Here is a 19610-nt window from a genome sequence, read left to right as displayed (position 1 = left end):
CACATCTAATTTCTCTGTACCCCCTGCTCAGACTCCCACTGGGAGAAAAGACAGATTGCCAAGAGGGGAGCAGCTCCCTCTCCCTTTGCTTCCTCTGCCCCATCCACAGGCTGGAGGCTGCCAGCTGATGACTGATGCCTGGACGTTGTCCTCCTTCCCTCCTCCCTCTTTGTCCTCCCTCCAGCCTCCTCCCATCCTCCATTCTGGTTCCATCATCATTAATTCACAGGCCCTGGCATCCCTAGCAGATAGACTCCAGTGTTAGGAGCTGGGAGGTGGGAGGGGAGAGAGGAGTTGGCATCCAGCCCAGTGGGAGCACCCACCACCGAAGCGGTGGCAGAGGCTGTGGTAAAGAGCTCAACACCCTCCCACTCCTCATTGTCAGGCCACAGGTGTTCAATGAGGTGAACAATAAGGAAGAGGTCAGGGGCATTAATAAAAGTGACTTTATTGAGTTGTCCAGTGATATTCTGGGGGTGGGAGATCTCCTAGTCCCCATCCCCCTCCAGCTCCCAGTGACCCATCTTCAGCTCCAACATAGAGGAGACCACTCTTCTCCCAAGGGAAAGGGTTCAGAAAGCCCGTCAGTGTATAAAGGAGGGAGCAGAGAGATGGGGCATCTCTGGAAAAGGAAGCAGGGCACTCTAAGCCAGGGGGGTCCCCAACAGAGGGCAGAGGGAGAGGAGCCTGGGGCCAAGAGAGAGAGGCAGGAAGTGAGGGTGGAGCTTCTCAGCAGAGGTGGAGAGAGGAGAGCAGGAGACCACAGGGCCCAGCCTCCCCTCCTCTCTCTCTGCACCCTCTACTTCAGTCCCCAGGAATGTCTCGTTGCTGCCCATAATTTCTGAGTTGTTTGCATCCTCTTTGCCTTTGTCCACCACTTTGTAGCTGGGGTCCTCCCTCTTCTGCCCAAAGCCCTTCTCGTTCTTGAAGAGTCAGCTCAAACATCCACACAGTGAAGCCTGGAGATCACTCAGCCGGGTAGAGGCTTCTTCCCCTGTGTTCCCACGGCCGCCTGCCCCTACCTCTGAGTGGGCACTCATACCATCTACTGTCATTCTCTGTTCTGTTGCCCCCCACCGTGGGGACTTGGGAACTTTGGGTCTCCGAGATAGAGTAGGCACCAAACACTCCAGGCCCCACAGAGGGTGTTGGTTGAGAGAGAGATTGGGGTTTTAGGGGAGATGGGAGAGGAAGGGGGGTAGAATTGGGATGGGATGGGGTTGCAGAGGAGGCAGAGAGGGTCAGGGGAAAGGAGAGGGCAGAGGGGGAGGAATGTAGGCCAGGTCATCAGAGGGGGCTGGAGGGGTGGCCCCGGTCCTCAGACCACTGTGCTGAGGGTGGAGGAGTCCTCGGAGCGCCCGGGCAGCACCGGGGCCCGCTTGAGGGGACATCGGGGCTCCTCCCGGTTCTGCCACACGTAGTGGGCCAGATAAGCCCCCACGAGCACCAGCCAGCCCCCCATGGTGACCAGCAGGGCCACATCAGTGCTCCGCGGGGCCCCGGCCCGCCCCGCCCCGCACAGCTCCTCCTCGCCCGCCAGAGGCAGGAACTCCTGCCCCACGAGGTCGGGGCGGGCTCCGGGGCCGCACACGATGCCTGTTCCAGGGCCCGGTGTCAGCCTCACCTGCCTGAGCACCTCTCGCAGGGCACAGTCACAGCGCCATGGGTTGGCGGACAGATTCACTTGGACCTGCAGGCCCACGAAGGCCTCTACGGGCACCGAGGCCAGCCGGTTGGCAGAGAGGTCGAGGTGGCGCAGCGTGCCCTCCAGGCCCCGGAACGCAGCCCCTGAGAGGTGGGCGAGGACGTTATGGGACAGATCCAGCTCCTCCAGGACAGGAAGGTGCTGGAAGGCTCCTGCCGGCACCGAGGCCAGCCGGTTGGCGTCCAGGTAGAGCTTGCGTGTGTCGTTGGGGATGCCGGTGGGCAGCTCGCTCAGGCCCGCCTGGCTGCAACGGAATGTCCGCTCACCAGCTTCTTCGGCCACGTAGCAGCCCTGAGGAGGGACCCAGGGCCTGGGCTCCGTGCCACATGTGCCTATCACCAGCAGGAGAGACAGCAGGGGACCGGCTGGTGGGAGCATGGCTGAAGATTGGCATAGTCCTGGAGTGAAGTAGGAGCTGGGGAAGAAAAGCCCCATAAAGGAAGAATGAGTCGAGAGAATTCCATTCCACACATTCCCCACCACCAGCTCTCTCTTCTGGAGGTTTCCCCCATAGGGGCTCTGAGGGCGGGCGCCTTCCTTTGGGGGTTCACTCAGGTCTGATTGACTTTTGCTTCTTCTTTGGGGTTTAAGGCTCCCTTTTCAGGCCCTTTGGGTAAGAGGTCCCCTGGGCCTGAGATTCTTCTAGCATCTCTTTGTTTCTGGAGGGTTAATCTATGAAGTCTCTTGGTCCAAGACCCTGTTGGTCACTTTGGGTCTGGGGGCTTCCAAGTCTCTGCTTCCACGCATGTATTAGTTTCTCCTATTGGAATAAAGTCTTTCTCTGCCAGGCTACCTGGATGGCTGCCAGGTGGGCCCCGAAGGCACCAGAGGGCCAGGTTGGCACTCATATAAGAGACAAGGAAGACAGGTCAGCGATCGGACTTCAGGGCATTCAGCTAGGCTAGGTGACTAAGGCCTGCTTTCTATGGCCATCTCCCCCCTTTCCTGGACCACCCACCCCTCTGCCTGCCCCAACTTTGTCCTCTCCACCCCGCTCTTCCTCCCCCCTCCCCTCTCTCCTCCTCTCAACCTCTCACCCCTGTTGGTGGGAGAGCCTTCTCCTGTGTGTCCTCTCCCCGGAAGTAGTCTGTCTTCCTGCTGCCCGACTCTGGAGACCCGCTTCCTCCTCCAGAAACCCTGTTTGCCTGTAGCTGATGGAAATTGGGGGCTGGGGCCCAAGAGTGTTGGGTTTCCTGGCATGTGACTCTGAGCCCCAGGTGTCAGATACCTGAGCCATGGCCTGGCCAGGAGATGCCAAGACAGGGCAGATCCTGGACCCTGATGAACTGTGCCATGGGGAGACCAGGCCCCAATGCCTTTCTCTGTCTTAGGCTCCCCTCCTAAGGTCTTGAACATCGCCATCTTCTGTCCCTCTTCTCTGAGCCAGAGCTAAGACTCTGCCTTCCAAAACCTCTGCCGCTTGCCAAGAGCCTGGCCCAGCAGAAGGATCCCGGCTCGGCAGGCCTGGGGTGGGGGTTGGGGGGCAGAATTTGGGTGGGCCCCATCTCACATCCACTGCCTCCAGCAGCCGTCTCCCCCAATTCTGTCCCTCCCCCACTCTCCTTCTCTGTCCTTCTACCGTGCCTTGGGCCACCTTCTTCCGGGGTAAATGAACTTCCCTCAGCCTTTTCCTTGCAAAACTTGGATCTCATCTCCTGACTCCTCCCAACGCTCTGGTGCCCAACGCTCTTGCCTGGTAGAGGACACTGTGGCTCAGTTTTCGTTTGTCCTCTGCACCATGGGTGGATGGCCCCTCCAGGAGTTGGAAGTCTGGAGCCCCTCCAGGAAGTTGGAAGCCCCTCCAGGAAGTTGGAAGGTGTCTGAAGTCTGATACGGTCCTCTATAAGTTTTCCTGCTGATTTTCTGTTTTGGGTTGGAGCTGACTCCGGTTGTCTCTGTTTGCTGGAGCCCTGGACTCCCAAGTTGGTCCTTTTAAGTCTCCCTCATGTCTGGGAGCCAGGGAGGGCTCGTTCCCCAGGGCCTCTTGATCTCAACCGTCATTTGCACCCCACGCAACCCTATCACAGCACCCTCTCCTAATGCAGTGAAAGAGAACTGGGGAGTGGAGTGTCACAGGACACCTCCTTTCTTGCACAAAGGAGGCTGACGTCATATGCTGTGGAGACCCTACTAAGAAGGAAAAAACGTCGTTGGATTTTGTAAGAGACTATGAGCGACCAGAAGCTGATACATAATTTCAGGGCCCAGTGCCAAATGAAAATGTAGGGCCCCTTGTTCAAAAACTGTTAAGAATTTCGAGATGGCAACAGCGGATTATAAAACCAAGTGCAGAACCCTCCTGAGTGTGGGGCCCGGGGCTCTGTGGGACGGTACAGGCCGCGTGCCCGTGAAGCTGGCCCTGGAGGTGACCTTTGATCAAGCAGTTTCAGAAGTGTGATGAGGGCCAGAGTCTGATATCGGATGATATCATCTCCGGAGACACTCACCAGTGACTCATGCTTGTGACGGCAACAGGGGCACTTCTCAGACTCACATTTGTCCAAGAAATCAGATAAGACGCATTTTCTACACTTGGGCAGGAAAAGCGAAAATTTTGTCTGTGGGTTGCTTGTTAAGTTGCTTGTTAGGCATTCTGCCACTGAAAACTTGCGTGTCCATTTTGGGATTGTGGCTGAATGTGGAAGAGCAAACATTTGGAATCCTACCCCTCACGCTGTTCTTCTCTCACCCTGGGCAGGAGTTTAGCTAACTAAGGCGCCCGAAGTGAGCCTGGCTGTTGATGGAAGGATGTCCTTCTCAGACGAGGGCAGCTACCGAGAGAGAGAGAGAGCAGGACTGGGGTGCCCAGCACAACAGGGGCAGGAGAAGCAGGCAATGTGTAGACAGGAGGGTCCACCTGGAGCGCACATGTGGTTAACTGAGGGTGGCTAAGGGCCGTGCTGAGCAGAGAAGGAACGCAGAGGAAGGGGGAACCACAAGGGATGGTGCGCAGTGCAGGCTGGGGGTCGACAAGGTTGGGGCAGAAATTCTCTGCCATTCCTTCCTCTGCTCAGCGAGGATGTGCTGTGTGCTTCGTGTCCCAAGAACTGTGCTCGCTGAAGGGGACACAGACCCTGTTCTTCACCCAGATCGATTAAATTCAACTCTCGGTGTCTGGGTCTAGGTGCTGGTATTTTTCACAAGCTCTGCAGGCATGTCTCATGTGCAGCCCGAGCTGAGAGCTGAGAACTGCCCGTCTAGAAGGAAGACATGGACATGTTGATCTATGTCTCCCCGGGCGTTCACGTGATGTCTGACGTGAGTACGAGGAGCTTTCAGACCCAGAGAGAGAATAAGTAACGGTGGCAGAATCTGCCGGCTGTCAACGCCGTGTTGCCGGGGAGGTGACATTTTCCCTCTTCCCTCTTTAGGGCTTTTCAGCGGGGCCTGCGGACTGAACTCACAACACAGATCAACGGGAGAAAAGCACACACATTTATGTAAGCTTTACGCCACCCAGGAGCCTTGTAAGGAAATGAAGACCTAAAAAAGTGGCAAGTTGCGAATACTTTTATGCTAGGTTGAATAAAGAGAGACAATATATGGAGAGGCTAGAGAAAGAGAAAGATTATTTTTAACAAGGTCTGTTTGTACAGAAGTCTCTCAGATTTGACTCCCCATCGAATGGTATCAGGAGGGCATCTTTCACATGGGAGTTTTGTCTCCTGCTTTCAGAGGAAAAAAAGGGGGGAGACTAGAATACCCTTCTTGCATCTGTTTTTTTTTTTTTTTTAATGTGAATTGAGCTCAAAATAATCGTAATGTCAAAGTGGCATATTTTGGGGTGGCGTATTCTGCCCCCCTTCAATATCTCTTTCTTATCTCCTTCCTTTATACCACCCGCCGATTTGGGAGGAACAATGTACTCGATCCCTCCTGATAGAGCCTGATTGGTCCCCTCAGTCTATCAGACATTTTCCCAGCCTCCTTTGTGGCTGGGGGGCTGGGCCAGTTCAATGACATCTAAGGGGAAGTCTGCTGAAGGGCCTTCTGGGACAGTCTTTGATTTGTTTATAAACGAGGATGGCCCCATCCTTCTCCCTACCGCTTTCTCCCTGCTTTGAACATGGAGGGTCAACCATAGCTATCCTGTGACCATGAGGCAACAAAGCAGGAAGGAAAGGTCAAGAGTATCACTGAGAAATTGGCCTGAATATCACTGAGTCACTCAACCAACACTAGCAACCGCCTGCTTCTTTCATTATGTGAGAAAAATAAACCCCTGCTTCAGTGATTTTCAACTTGGCTTCACGTTAGAATAGGGGAGGTTTTGAAAACTACTATGCCCGCGCCCACCACAGAAATTCTTTTTTTTTTTTTTAAAGATTTTATTTATTTATTTGACAGAGAGAGCGAAAGAGGGAACACAAGCAGGGGGAGTGGGAGAGGGAGAAGCAGGCTTCCCGCGGAGCAGGGAGCCCGATGCGGGGCTCGATCCCAGGACTCTGGGACCATGACCTGAGCCGAAGGCAGACGCCCAATGACCGAGCCACCCAGGCGCCCCCCACCACAGAGATTCTGATTAACCTTGGTCTGGCATGTGTTCAGTGGATGAGGACTTTTAAAAGCTCCTTGGGTTTTCTGTTGCTTTCAGCTGGAAGCATTCTTACCTGATACACTCACTTCTCCAGGATATCAGGGAAGGCTTTACCAAGGAGCAACATCTGTGCTGGGTCTTCAAGGCTGAGTGCATCAGGTGGAGAAGCAGGATATGAGCAAGAGCAGGGGAGCACAAGAAGGTTTGGCTTCCCCTAGACTGTGGAATGGAGGGGTGGTGGCAAAGGCTATGGTTGAAGTGGAAAGGGACGAGATCCTTGTGGTCTTTCATACCATGTAAGAATTGGGATTTGATTTAGTGGCTGGTGGATGCAGGGTTTTAAGATTAGCTTTGATGTTTCGATCACTTTCTGGTCGTGTGGAGGATGTATTGGTGGAAGAAAGACCAGTTACTGGGACAGTCCAGGTGGGACGTGGTAAAGGCCTGAGTGGAAGCTATGGTGCAGGACTGAAGGAACTAGGACTGGGGTGTTCCATTCTTTGCCGTGGCTTATGGTGTACATGGGAAAACCCTTGGGCTGGGCCCAAGACCACTTTTGCCATTGGCTGCATCCCTCTCCAATCCCCTTGGACCTTTGGTTCTCTGGACCTCATGTTCTCTGAGATCCCTTCCAGCCTGATGTTCAGTGTGTCTATTATGGTGGGGCAGGGAAGAAGTTGAGGTATGGCAGGGCCTGGCTCCCAAGTGCAGGGCCCAGGAGAGACACCCACTCTGGTTGAGCTGAGTCCTTGCTCCTCCCTTCAAGGGCAGTAACTCCATGCCTCTAAGATGTGACCTTGGAGGAGAGAAAGTAGGCCTTCAGGTCCCTACCTCCCTGAAGTGGAAGGCTCCCACATCCAGCCTGGATAGAGAGGGATAATTAAAAGGAAAGGAGGAGGGCTAGCTACTTTACCCATTGTGTCAGCCAGGGACTCATCTAATGCCAGTTTACTGAGCAGTTTAGGCAGGAGGGGCAGGAAAGACCTTTGCTGGAAAGTTCCTCGTGGGAAATGACAAAGGGGGCGTATATCCATCCATCTTTTGTTTGTTCAACTCATACCTCCTGGGCCTCTTAGACATCGGGGATGCAGAGAGAGGTAAAATGTCCCCCAGACAATAGATGAAGCCAGATTTGTGCACCTGATAACTATGGGGTGGGCTCTAGCTGGGGTGTTTGCAGAGGTCAGAGGAACGCGGAGGTCTGAGTAGTAGACTCTGCCTGGGCAGTTGGAGAAGGCTTCACAGAGAAGGTGACACGTCAGGGATAGCCTTGAGGGATGAATAGGAGTCTACCAAATGGAAAAGGCTAGGAGGAAAAAGCACTGCAGACTAAGGTAAGAGCCAGAAGGAACAAGGTGTGTTCTGAGAATGGTTAGGAGCTCAGAGAGGGTGTATCTGGGATGTGCGGGTCAGTTCTATCCTTCTGCTAACATTCATTGAGAACCCACTGTGTGGAGGAAATGCATATGAGTAAGACACAGAGCCAGCAGCCTAGCAGGGGAAGCGGGTGTTTGGCAGATAACTGAAATAAAGTGCCCTCAGTGCAGATAGAAGTCTTCACAAGGCACCTATGGGAACATGAGGCACACAGTGGACGGGAGGTGTGTGGCCGGGAATGGATTTGGGGAGAAATGCTGCTTCCTTAGCTGTGTGACCTTGGGCAGAATATTTAAACTCTCTGTACTGCAATTTTCCCATTTTAAAGTCAGGACAATAAAAATACCTACCGCACAGGGCGTTTTAAAGATTAAAAGAGCTTATACACGTGAAGCCCTTTGCCCAATACCTGGAACACAGCAATCACTGCATAAGTTAGCTGTTGTTATTACTGCTGAAGGAGTGGGCATTAGACAGGAGAGGAAGGTGATCTGGGGCAGTGGCCACCCCAGGATTTCTAGAGAGGTAGGGCCTACTAGAGGTAGTAATGCCGTTGGGATGCACTAGGGCACTTCTTCTTAAAGCCACAGTTTCCCCATCTGTTGTCCTTTTGCTCTGTAATATTCGCAGTTGTCTAGCCTACTTTTTTCCCAGGGGAGAAAATGTCAATGGTCCACATCAAAGAAAATGCAGATAGAGGGGTGTCTAAAGAACAGCCCTGCTCTTGGTTCTCAGACGGAGGTTCTGGTTCCCAGGCCTTGGCTCTGGGCCTGGAGGCCCTGGCCGGGTCCAGCCCCAAATAGCCAACCACAGGGCTGGGTGCGGGGCGGAGAGCGAGGCCCCCCTGGCAATGCTCCCTGTTTCTCACCAGCTCAGTAGCTCTCACTCAGTGCTTCTTTGTCTGCTTAGCGTCACTGCCCCCCTCCCCACCGCTGCTACCCCAGGCCTGGGGTGCCCCCCACCCAAACCCAAACCCCCCTGCCAATGAACTAAACAGCTCTTTTCTTCTTTGCACTTGGTCTGAGTGTGACCTTCCTTCAGGAAGGAGGGAGGTGAGGTAGGGGAAGCAGGGGAGTAAAAGAATGAGTTGGAGGGGAGGAGGGGGTAGTAGGATTGGAGGGGCACCCTGCTTGCCCCCGCCCCCCAGCGGTCAGGGAAAGGGGCTCTGTTTCTTGACGCCCCCCCCCTCCTCGCTTCTCACCACTGCCCTCATCTCGGGAATGCGTTCCCAGCTTATGACCCCGCCCATGTTTGCTATCTTGGCCCACACACTTCTATCTGTGGCAAGCAGAGGCCTCGCCACCCTGCTAGATGGAAACACCAAGGCTGGGGAATGTGTCTATCTCAGCAGACTAAGGAGCTCCCAGAGAGCAGGAGAGCCTCTGAGAGTGGCTTCCTCTGTTTTCAAAATACAAGCACATTCATTAAAAATTGAAAACTCATAATCTCACATTACACAAAGTTTGAAACTAGAGCATGAAGGAGATTGCCCCCAACCCCTCCACCTTAACACAAGATCTGTTTTTATTTTGTCGGATTTCCACGGCCTAGTAAAGGAGATGCTCAAACATCATTCAAATGTAGACTGGATTAATAAAAGGTAACACAGAGCACTTACTAGGTGCCAGGAATTGCTCGAAGTGCTTCACATTGATGGAGCCATTTAATCCTCACAGCGACATGAGGTGGGCATGATCATGATCATCCCCCTCTCCATTTAGAAACGTGGTAACTGAAACACAGACAGGTTCAGTGACCTCCCTAAGGTCACACAGCCGGTAAGTACAGGAGCTGGTTATTGAACCCTGGCAGTCTGGTGCCAGGGTCTAACGGTGTTGCTCTGTTTTTTCTTATCATCGCCGTTACTGCATATGCAGGTTTATAAAAGCTTTTATTTTTTATTTTTATTCTTTTTTTTTTTTTAAGATTTTATTTATTTATTTGACAGAGAGAGACACAGCGAGAGTAGGAACATAAGCAGGGGGAGTGGGAGAGGGATAAGCAGGCTTCCTACTGAGCAGGGAGCCCTGAGCCGAAGGCAGGCGCTTAACGACTGAGCCATCCAGGTGACCCTATAAAAGCTTTTATTACGGACAGTTTCAAACATAAAGTGGTAGAAAAAATAAGGAATCTCATGTCCCCATCTCTCGGTGTCAATAATTATTTCACGGCCCATCTTGTTTCTTTCTTTTTTTTTTCTAAAGATTTTATTTATTTATTTGAGAGAGAGAATGAGAGACAGAGAGCATGAGAGGGGGGAGGGTCAGAGGGAGAAGCAGACTCCCCGCCGAGCAGGGAGCCCGATGCGGGACTCGATCCCGGGACTCGATCCCGGGACTCCAGGATCATGACCTGAGCCGAAGGCAGTCGCTTAACCAACTGAGCCACCCAGGCACCCCCATCTTGTTTCTTGTATCCCCCCAAGTCCATAAGCCCAGATTATTTTGAAACAAATCCAGTCATCACTCATTTCCTCCACATATATTTTAGTATATATCTCCAAAAGAAAAGGAAGACTTTTTATTTAGAAAAATCACAAGGCCATATCATGCCTTAAAAATTATTATTCCTTAATATCATCAATATTAAGTATCAGTACTCAAACTTCCCCGATAACTTAATAAAATCTTTTTTTTTTAAAGTTAGTTTGCTTGAATCAGGATCCAAATATGGCCTTTGGTTGATATATTGCTTAATTTGTTTTACTCTGTCTTTCCCTCTCCTTTTTCCCTTCTAACTTATTTGTTAAGGGATTGGATGTTTGTTTTAGTTTTTTTTCCCTAGATTTTGCTGACTGCATCCCCAGGGAATACTCATGCTATTTTTCCCCCCTGATCTTTTCATATAACCTAGCAAACATTTTTCCATACTGTCCCATGGTTTTCCAGAACCACTAACTGTGCCATAACCACACTATGCCATCCAATGGAAATACTATTTTTCTTTTTTTTTTAAGATTTTATTTATTTATTTATTAGAGAGACAGAAAGAGAGAGAGCATAAGCAGGGGGAGCGGCAGAGGGAAAGGGAGAAGCAGGCTCCCTGCTGAGCAGGGAGCCCAATGCAGGACTCGATCCCAGGACCCTGGAATCATGACCTGAGCCAAAGGCACACGCTTAACCGACTGAGCCACCCAGGCGCCCCTCCATAGTATTTTTCTTGGGCATTTAGGTTGCTTTCTGTTTTCCACTCTTATAAAAAAACAACAACGCAGGAATGAACATGGGGTATACTTCCTTAGAATATGCTACCAGAAATGTAATCATGCCTCTAAGGTCTGAGTGACTTTTCAGCCTCTTGGCACATATTACCAGTTGTTTGTTCAAGGGGTTGTGCATTCCCCAGCACCACATAAGAGTGCTGTCACTCATTCTGAACAGTACTTAGGCCTATTCATGGCTGAAGGATGTTTGGTGAAGACAGGGTAATTACGAAGGCAGAGAGCTAAAGAAGGAGAAAGATGATGACAGGGACTCAGGCTAAATTAAGCAAAAAGGGATCTACAATTTACCACAGACCTAGAGTGAGTCAGAACTCTGTTCATTCCCATTGTGAAAAAAAAAACAACAACTCGATAACAGGAGTTATTAATAGGGCATGGCATGTCGGGTAATCTTTCCGTTAGACTATGCATTAGTCAGGCCCTTATTTGAGACGTGGATCCAGTCTCGGTCTTTGAACTTCACAGAGATGTGAAGAAACTGGCAAAGATCCAGAGAGCTCGATCAACTTGAGGGACGATGGAAGAATTCCAGAGAAGAGTCAAAAGAATCAAGCAGGCTCACTTTGGAAAAAATAAGACATCTTTTTTGCCTCAATGCTGGGAGGTTTCTGTAGAAAGGCCAACACTCAGTTGTTTGCTTATGTCTTCAGAAGGCTGACTACAAAAAAGGGGCTCCCACGAAGCAGGAGAAACTTTTGTATAAGGTAGAACTTTTTCAGACTCTGGGGTGATTATTTAAGTCTTGGGATGAGTGCTCTTTGGCCATTGGCCCTGGAAATATTTGAGAAGCTTCCTGTTCTGTTCTGAGTGGTTCAGATATCCACTTGCTTCCCACTAGGTGCCTCTGGGGGCCCCCTCCAGCTTTGTGATGACTGTTTCCTGGCAGTCGCCTGGGGAAGGGCAGGTGAGGTCTCAGGGAAGTGCTCCCCAGTTTCCCTGGGCCAGCATTCTCCTTTCTGGCCCCTCACATCCAATCAGGGTGTGCTTACAGCCAGTCAGGCTGGCATGTCATGACGTCATCTGACCCTGCTCTTCCAGCCCTGCGGTTCAGAGTGGACTTAGAAGCTGGGTGGGGGCAGTGAAAATGACTCAAACAAGGCCTTTTTGGTGACATGGAGAGTGGGACTGACCCAGGAGACCTCAGGGCCATTTAGTTCAACCTCCTACAGAATAGCTTCCTACAACGCAACAGGTGCTTTACCTACATTCTTTTGAATGTGCACAACCTTGGAGACAGGGTTTCATAGATGTGGAATTGGAGATTAAGACAAGTTATTTGCTTGGGGTCACACTGCTGGTAAAGGATTGCCTATGTTCTGCTGGCCTGGCAATAAAATCTGTGCCCTTGACTATGGTGCATGCAGCCGAGAAAATTGTGGCCCAGAGAGGTGGAGCCTCCCACCCAAAGCCACACAGGCTGACCTGGGACTAGAATTCAGGCTCCTAACGATTTATCATGGAGTCTTCCCAAGACACGTGGCCTCTTCTGAAGCCTAATGTGGGGTGGCTGAGGATGTGGGCTGGCAGCCTGGCTCAAGTTAACTGAAGGGTAGCCAGCCTCTGGACAAATGCTGTCCATAGGCTGCATTCTCTGCCCTCCAGACTCTGCTCCTAACCAACGTTGTGAGAAGCCAGCTTCCAGGAGGGCCTGCCGGGGCAAGGGATCCGGCTAGGCTGTTTCTCGTGGAGCCAATATATGGCCAGGGCAGAGCCAGCGAGGTGTATGAAAAAACTCTGACGTGGGGTCAGAATCTCCGGGTTTTGGTCCATGCTGGGACCCAAGCAGGGACCTATGGCAAGTCACTTAAAACTGAATTTCCTGATCTCAAAACCAGGCAAGAGTAAACCGCATTTGAAGCGCGCGGACGCAAAAGCAGGAATTGCTACACGCCAAAGCAGTACCATCTGATGTTAGTTTCGCTTGCTATTGAAACGTCTGGCCTTGCGGCCCCAGCGAGGCCAAGACTGCAGCAGGGGGGAGAAAACTACAACTCCCAGGAGGCACCGGGAGGGCCCGTACGCAGGCAAAGGAAGAAACTACAACTCCCAGGAGGCACCTGGCGGGCCGGCGCCGGGCAGTGACGTTATGGGGGCTGGCGCGGGGCGCTGATTCGGCCCGAGCTGCCAGCGGAGTGGCTGCCGCCGCGGGTTGTTACAGCTGCTGGAGCAGCAGCGGCCCCGGCCCCCGGGCACCCATCCTGGGCCCTAGACCGCCGGCCCTGTGGGGTGAGTCCGGGCTAGCGGCTTCGGGGTGGCCGAACCGGGAGCCTCCTCTTGGGGCTAGAGGCGGGGCGGGAAAGAAGGTGGGGGCTGCTGGGGAAGCGCCCCGGGCTGAAGGGGACCTGGGCAGGGTGAGCGGAAGTGGGAGGAGGTGCATCAGTCGAGGGGGTGCATCAGCCGAAGGGATGCCCACAGAGGAAAGTGGCGGGGGCGGGGGGAGACCGAGTCTAGGGTGTCGGGAGGAGTGCTCGGGCTGGGGGAGGGGACGGGGAGAGGCTTGGCTTCGGGGATAAAGGTTTGGCCGCCTCCAGGGCTGGGTGAACGCGTGGAGGTGGGGGTGGGGCTTCGGGCCGGGCCGGGCCGGGCCGGGCCGGCCGGGCTCCGAGTGCGAGGTCCCAGGCTGGGGAGCGGAGCGGGAGGCCCCTCTTCGGCTTGAGGTCCCGCGCCGAAAATCCCAACAATAGCATAGACTCCACCTCCTCGTTCCACCCTCTTCCCCAGCTAGTGGGGGTTCGCCCCGGTACTCGCCGTCTTTCCATTCCCACGGCCCTCGCGAGTCCGGGAGGCAGGGCCCGAGCTGAGAGGTGAGCGACTGTGGCCCTGCGGGTTGGGCGGTGGGCCCGATGAAAATGGCATTGTGGAATGCTGCCAGGGTCTCCCCGTTGGGCTTGGATGTTTTGTGCTCCTCCTCTAGAAGGCAAAATGTTTGCTGCTTAAAGGCTGCCCTTACTTGGGGGAAAGAATGGGAAGCGCTCACCTGGCAGATGTCCTGGGGCGCACTGTGGCCCAGGGCTTAGGTGCCAGATTGACAGGTTGGGCAGGGATATCTGTGTGCGGAGCCAAGGCGGGGGAAGGGAGGGAAGGAGTAGAAAAGAGCTACCAGCAAGAAAGTAGTTAACAGAACGGAGTTGCTACAGGCTTTGGTTTGAGGCAGGTTATGAAAGCACATCAGGCACTGCCAGGGCAGCCCCTTGCCAGCTAGGGCAACAGAACTTTTCAGCCTCAGCTGCTGTAGACTCACTCTGCCTCTGCCAGGCTCTTCTCCCCATTTCTTCCCTCTGGGCGAGGGGCAGTTGGGTTTTTTGTTTAGTTTTGTTTTACTAATGGAAGTGATATGTACCCTTAGTCACACAAACCTCTTAGGAGTGCTTTCTGGCTGCCAGTCGTTTTCTTAGTTTCTTGATTTCTTCTGTCTTTTGGGGGGTCTTCTGGGATTTCTGCTGTCAGGGCAACTAGTGTTCGGTCTTCAGGAAGATGCTTCCGAGGGTACCAGTTAGGTCCTAAGTCTAGGCCCCTCCTAGACTCATTGATCTTCATTGGATGCCCTGTCTCAGCAAGAAAGAAGTGTAGGATGATCTGGGATTCAGCAAAGCCCTTGGTACTGCTAGACAAAACACCAGGGACGGCTACAGGTCTCTGCACTCCTACACCTTTGTTTATCTAGGTTAGGGAGAAATGGGGAGGGACAGCAGTTTCTGGTCAGACTTGGGGAGCTCTGCCTCTCTCCTTAGTAGTAAGTCCTTCAGAGGCCTTACTTCTTAGCCAGCTCCCCACCGCCCCAGGCTTTTGCGTAGTACGTGTCCCAGGAGCCGTGTTAGGGCAACTGAAGCTCCAAGGCCCTGGGAAGGTAAATAACCGAGCCAGTCCCGGTTTTCTAGTTCCTTGGGTTTCTGTTAGGCCCAATTATCCTGCCTAATGGGCTGAGCTGATGGGCCCCAGGAGCATTACTTCTGGGATGCACCCTGGGCCATCTCACGCATGTTTGCATGTTGGGAAGGTGTGTTGTGGGTCACATTTCTCCTGAGGTCTCTTAGCCTAGAGCTCCCTGAGAAGAGGAAATTTGTTCTCATTATTCTGGAAGTAAGGAACCGATCCTTGAGAATCCTGGCTCCCACACAGGCTTGGCTGTGATCCTAGCCAGAGATAGATAGCAGCGGAATCTGAGGGGGGTTGTTGCAGCAGGGTGAGGGAGATGGCCTTCTGTGTACTTTCCGGATACCCCCATCTGGGACCCCTTTCTGCACCCCCAGGAAAGATAGGGTTGTTTCCATGGTGATGACCTAAGGTCTTTATCAGGCAGGACCCGCCTTCACCTAGGGAGGTGAGCCAGTACAAAGGCAGTCTGTTCCCACCTCCTGCTGGTTCCAGGGCCCTTGGGGATCTGGGGACAGCCGAGCTCTAGACAAGGGGCTGCTCATTCCCCTCCTTTTGTGCATCCAGAAATGCAACTGGGTTGCATTGTTTCTGGGGCATCAAGGGCAGCCCTCCTGGGTCCTCCTGCTGCAGGACTTCTGCCACTGGAGGTGGGCAATGGGAAGCATGGTGCAGGTGCTGGGGAAAGAGGCTGAGGTGAGGCTGGGCCAGGCAGAGAGGAAAGGGGGCAGGAGACAGGCCGCAGGGGTAGTTTTTGTGTCCTTGGGAGGGGCGTGTTGATGTGGATTTCAGCGACTCGTGGGAGCTGTAGACGTTGGCCGCGTTCTCCATCCTCGCCCCTCCGATGGTGGGGAAAAGGGCACTGGTGGTTTGGCAGCAGAGTGGGTGGCATCACAAGGGTTAGCCTGAGTGGCTGTCAAAAGGATAAAACATCTTGCCTGGGTTGTTTTGTGTCACCAAGAAAGAGGCCTCCAAGTCTGGGCAGAGGTTGTCCGTAGTCTGTTGTCTTCTCTTTTCTTCCCTCTCTCCCTCTTTCCACTCTGTCAGTTCTCCTGGACCAGGGTTGGGAGAAATCCAGGATTGGAGAATTAGGGGAGAGAGTAGAAGCAATGACCCCTATATATTGCATCTCCTGCTGCCTGTTCTCACGGGCCCCACCCCCTTTTGTTCATTCTAATGGTGCGGGGAGCTCAGAGTTAGGAGATGCCACATATCAGGACCTCAGCAAGATAGTCCAGAGGGATTATGTTGTGTGATTCTGAGGGGACAGGCCTCTTCTCCCCTCCCCTGGACCTTCTGGGAAGAGGACCCTCATGGGAATGTTCTGGAAGATGAGATTGGGGAACAGGCACTGGTTTCTTTGCTCTGGGCTGGATGCCTCTTGATGACCTATCCACCCAGGCAGTCCCAGTGCCTGGAGGGGCACCATCCGGCAGTGTGGGGCAGTGTGGGGCGGCCTGGTGGTGTTTATCCCAGTTGAGAGCGGTGGGAAATGAATGGAGTTAAGTCCACACAGCCTTTCTTGGGCCTCCTTGCTTGAGAATCAAAGCCGAACTGCCCGGAGTTCTTGGGGAGAGCAGAGCCTCCCTCCCTGAGGGATTTGGGTGGCGTGAGGGGGCAGGGAAAGTGGTGTGACCTGTCTCACCTGTGCCGCTTGTTTGCAGAGCAGTGGCACGAGAGGGGCGGCAGGATGAATGTGGGCACGGCACACAGTGAGGTGAACCCCAACACGCGGGTGATGAACAGCCGCGGCATCTGGCTGTCCTACGTGCTGGCCATCGGGCTTCTCCATGTCGTGCTGCTCAGCATCCCCTTTGTCAGCGTCCCTGTTGTCTGGACCCTCACCAACCTCATCCACAACATGGTGAGGGTCTGCCTGCTGCCTGCCCAGGCCATGTGGGCTGCTCTTTGGTGGGGCTGAGGAGTCAGAGGAGCCCCCCCAGACGTGGGCCAGATGTCAGGGTGACGTGCTGACAACATCTGTCACCGGAGCCCGGATGCATCTCTCATCTCTGCCTCCTCCCGACTTCTGGGTTCCAGCCACGTGCACTCTGAGGATGACAACCTGCAGATTTGTGCACATCTCCAGCACGGGGTGGCTTGGGGACCTGGAGGGAGGGCCACTAGGAGCTGAACTAAGGGCTCCAGAGAGTCCCCAGGACCCAGGCGCCTAGCCTGGCACAGAAATGCCCCTCTCCCGAGTCCAGATCTCCAGCCATCTTCTACTCCAGCCCCTCTGCTCCCTCAGCCCCTGCTTGCTAGCTTGTACTCTGGCAGGCAAGCAGGGGCCATCCGCTCGTCCCCAGCTCTCTGGCACAGGGAAGCTCACATTGGGCCAGAGGGGCATTTCTGCAGCTAAGTTCTCCCCATGCCTTATCCTCATGCCAGGCCTGCCCTCTCACCCTGTGGGTCCCCTCTGTCTCCTGCCAGGCTCCCAGCTGCTCCATCCTGACCTCCAGCCCACAGCCCTCTGCCCCTCAGAGGGCAGCTCCACATAACCCAGAGCCCACTTTTTGGGGGTGGAGGAGCTGAGCTGGAGGGCCTTTTGCTTTTTGTGTCCTCTAACGAAGGCCCCTCCCTCCAGGGCATGTACATCTTCCTGCACACGGTGAAGGGGACACCCTTCGAGACTCCGGACCAGGGCAAGGCGAGGTTGCTAACCCACTGGGAGCAGATGGACTATGGGGTCCAGTTCACAGCGTCTCGGAAGTTCTTAACCATCACACCCATTGTGCTGTGAGTGCCTTCAGTAGAGAAGGACGCCAGCAGGCAGGCCGGGGCCTGGGGAACCCTGGACCCTGCCAGGTTTAAACCTGCCCCGGCTCTGGCTTTTGGCATGGGCGGAGGAAGGGACTTTGGAGTATCCCCGGGTCCTCTGCTGGGCTCAGGCCTTGTGCCTCCCTGACCCTGTCTTTCACCAAATGGGCCTTTCTGCCTGCCAGTGATGTAAGCCCACAGACCTGGGGTCAAGCAAGGGGACTGGGTTGGGAGGGACCTCTTTAATGGGGTGATCTTGCCACCCTGCTTCTGTTCTGGGGGTCTTTCCCATAACTCCTCAGCTATCAGGGATCTGCCACTCCCCACCCAGGAGTGAGGGAGGAGGGGTCCTCCAAACAGAGTCTTATGCCTCTTCCCAACCTTCCCACCCAGGTACTTCCTCACCAGCTTCTATACCAAGTATGACCAGATCCATTTCATCCTCAACACTGTGTCCTTGATGAGTGTGCTCATCCCCAAGCTGCCCCAGCTCCACGGAGTCCGGATTTTTGGAATCAATAAGTACTGAGGGCACAGCCCCTTCCCCTGTCTGGTTGGCAGGGGGAGGAGTAGAAGACTGTGCTGTGATGCTGAAGACAGAAGGAGTCTCTGGATCCTGCTAGAGATGGGGGTCGAGCCTCTGGGCCCTAGTTTCCCCCCTCACTTCCCCTGGTAGCCGACTTGAAGTAGCTTGTAGTGGGGTTCGGGTGGGCCCCCCCAGGTCTCTGACCCTTTCTGATTTTTTTGATCTTTTCCTTTTGCCTTTTGGATAGAGACTTCGTGGGGGCAGTCATGGAATGGGCTGGGCTGCCGGCTGAATGCAGACCTGTGAGGTTGGGACAAGAGAAATCCCCTGCTCACTTGCTCATCCTCAGACTGCTAAAGCACTTTAACCCCTGCAAGGGGAGCAGGGGGGACGGTACAGCTTCTGGATGGTTTCACTTTAATTCTTAAGTCTTTAGGATGACACTCAGTGTGTGCTCATATATATGAAAACAAGCGCATGACGGTGCCTCATCCCTCTGGGTGGAGAACTGTCCTTTGCAAGTCTCATGCTTTTGGCAGCTCCCCTACCACCCACCCTGGGTACTGGATTGGAGTGGGGAGGGTAAGGAGAGGGATGGTGGGGCTGGGTGGGGATGGCCTGGTCCCAGAGGTGAGGGGGCTGTGTCCGCTCTCATCTTGGCCCTGGTGGAGGTGGGGAGGGCGGCTAGGGCAGGGGTGGGGATGGAGAATTGAGACATGAAAGAAGGGGCCACACAGCAGCAGAGATCGGTGTGAGGGAGGAGGATGGGGATAGAAGCCAGACCTAACCTCAGTCTTTGGGAAGTGGACAGGATGGGGCAGGCTCAGAGATTTCCCCACAGCCTGGTGGTGATAATAGGACAGGAGGCTGTGGGGGGTTTAGAGCTCCCGCGTTAGTGTGAGGGGTGGGGAGGGGTGGAAGAGGCCTGTGAGTCATCGTTCGCACTGGTCCAGTTTGACACTGCCTTGTGTGGTGGTGTGAGGGGCGTGGGGAAACTGGGACATGTGATGAGTGGTAGGGCCCTTCTGCATCCTCCGCCTCGTAACCTCCTCATGCAAACTGGAGCTGGTGCAGGGCCTCTTGTGTGGCGTGTACCTGTGGGGCTCTGGGGGCACCCCCAAACGGGGGGCATGGGCCACAGAATGGTCCCCGCCCAGGCAGGGTAGCGGAAGGAGCCAGGAGTGACCTGCGGGCGCTGTCTCCTCACCTGGGGGCGGGAGATGTGGGGCAGGGGCCTGAGTGTGGGCTGGAGAGGGGCTGCTTTCTCCCCTGCCTGATCTGACCAGGGTCTGTGTTACTTTTGAAAAGGTGTGGGTGCCCATGCCCCCCCTCCCAGGGCCCTGAGGGAGGAGGGGAGGTCATTGGTCCCGTTTCCTGCCTCCTGGTTCCTCTGCTCCCCACCCCATGTATCATAGGGAACTTTCACCTCAAAATCTTTCTAAGCAATGTGTGAATAGGATTTTTACTCCCTTTGTACAGTATTCTGAGAAACGCAAATAAAGGACAATGTGTTTCTGTTTCCCCCGAGTCTGGCTGCTTCCTGGAGGGCCCCCGGGGAGGGGGCAGGAGATTGGGCCACAGCTCCTGCTGAGGCCAGTGTGCGAGCATCGGG

At 54.1% G+C, this 19610-nt stretch overlaps 2 protein-coding genes across 5 annotated transcripts; one reads left to right on the top strand and one right to left on the bottom strand.

Moving 5' to 3' along the window:
• Window positions 1–410: 410 nt before the first annotated feature.
• LRRC3C (leucine rich repeat containing 3C) lies at window positions 411–2858 on the bottom strand. Its single transcript, XM_064583321.1, has 2 exons — window positions 2743–2858; window positions 411–2120 (listed from the first exon to the last, which is right to left on the bottom strand). The coding sequence occupies exon 2, from the start codon at window positions 2081–2083 to the stop codon at window positions 1319–1321; it is 765 nt and encodes a 254-aa protein (XP_064439391.1). The 5' UTR covers window positions 2084–2120; window positions 2743–2858; the 3' UTR covers window positions 411–1318.
• A 10076-nt stretch (window positions 2859–12934) lies between these two features.
• ORMDL3 (ORMDL sphingolipid biosynthesis regulator 3) lies at window positions 12935–19517 on the top strand. Of its 4 annotated transcripts, none has more exons than XM_045888976.3 (4): window positions 12935–13068; window positions 16385–16579; window positions 17300–17451; window positions 17866–19517. In XM_045888976.3, the coding sequence occupies exons 2-4, from the start codon at window positions 16406–16408 to the stop codon at window positions 17999–18001; spliced, it is 462 nt and encodes a 153-aa protein (XP_045744932.1). In that variant the 5' UTR covers window positions 12935–13068; window positions 16385–16405; the 3' UTR covers window positions 18002–19517. The 4 variants fall into 4 exon arrangements, with proteins under 4 accessions (XP_045744932.1, XP_045744934.1, XP_045744933.1 ...); XM_045888978.3 differs by having other exon boundaries at window positions 16380–16579; XM_045888977.3 differs by lacking the exon at window positions 12935–13068 and adding an exon at window positions 13401–13646.
• The last annotated feature ends 93 nt before the right edge of the window (window positions 19518–19610 follow it).

The sequence above is a fragment of the Mirounga angustirostris genome, unplaced genomic scaffold (assembly GCF_029215605.1).
Source record: "Mirounga angustirostris isolate CCGP_5_RB_7025 unplaced genomic scaffold, mMirAng1.0.hap1 SCAF_17, whole genome shotgun sequence".
Lineage (NCBI taxonomy): Eukaryota > Metazoa > Chordata > Mammalia > Carnivora > Phocidae > Mirounga > Mirounga angustirostris.
This window is presented reverse-complemented; position numbering and strand designations above follow the sequence as displayed.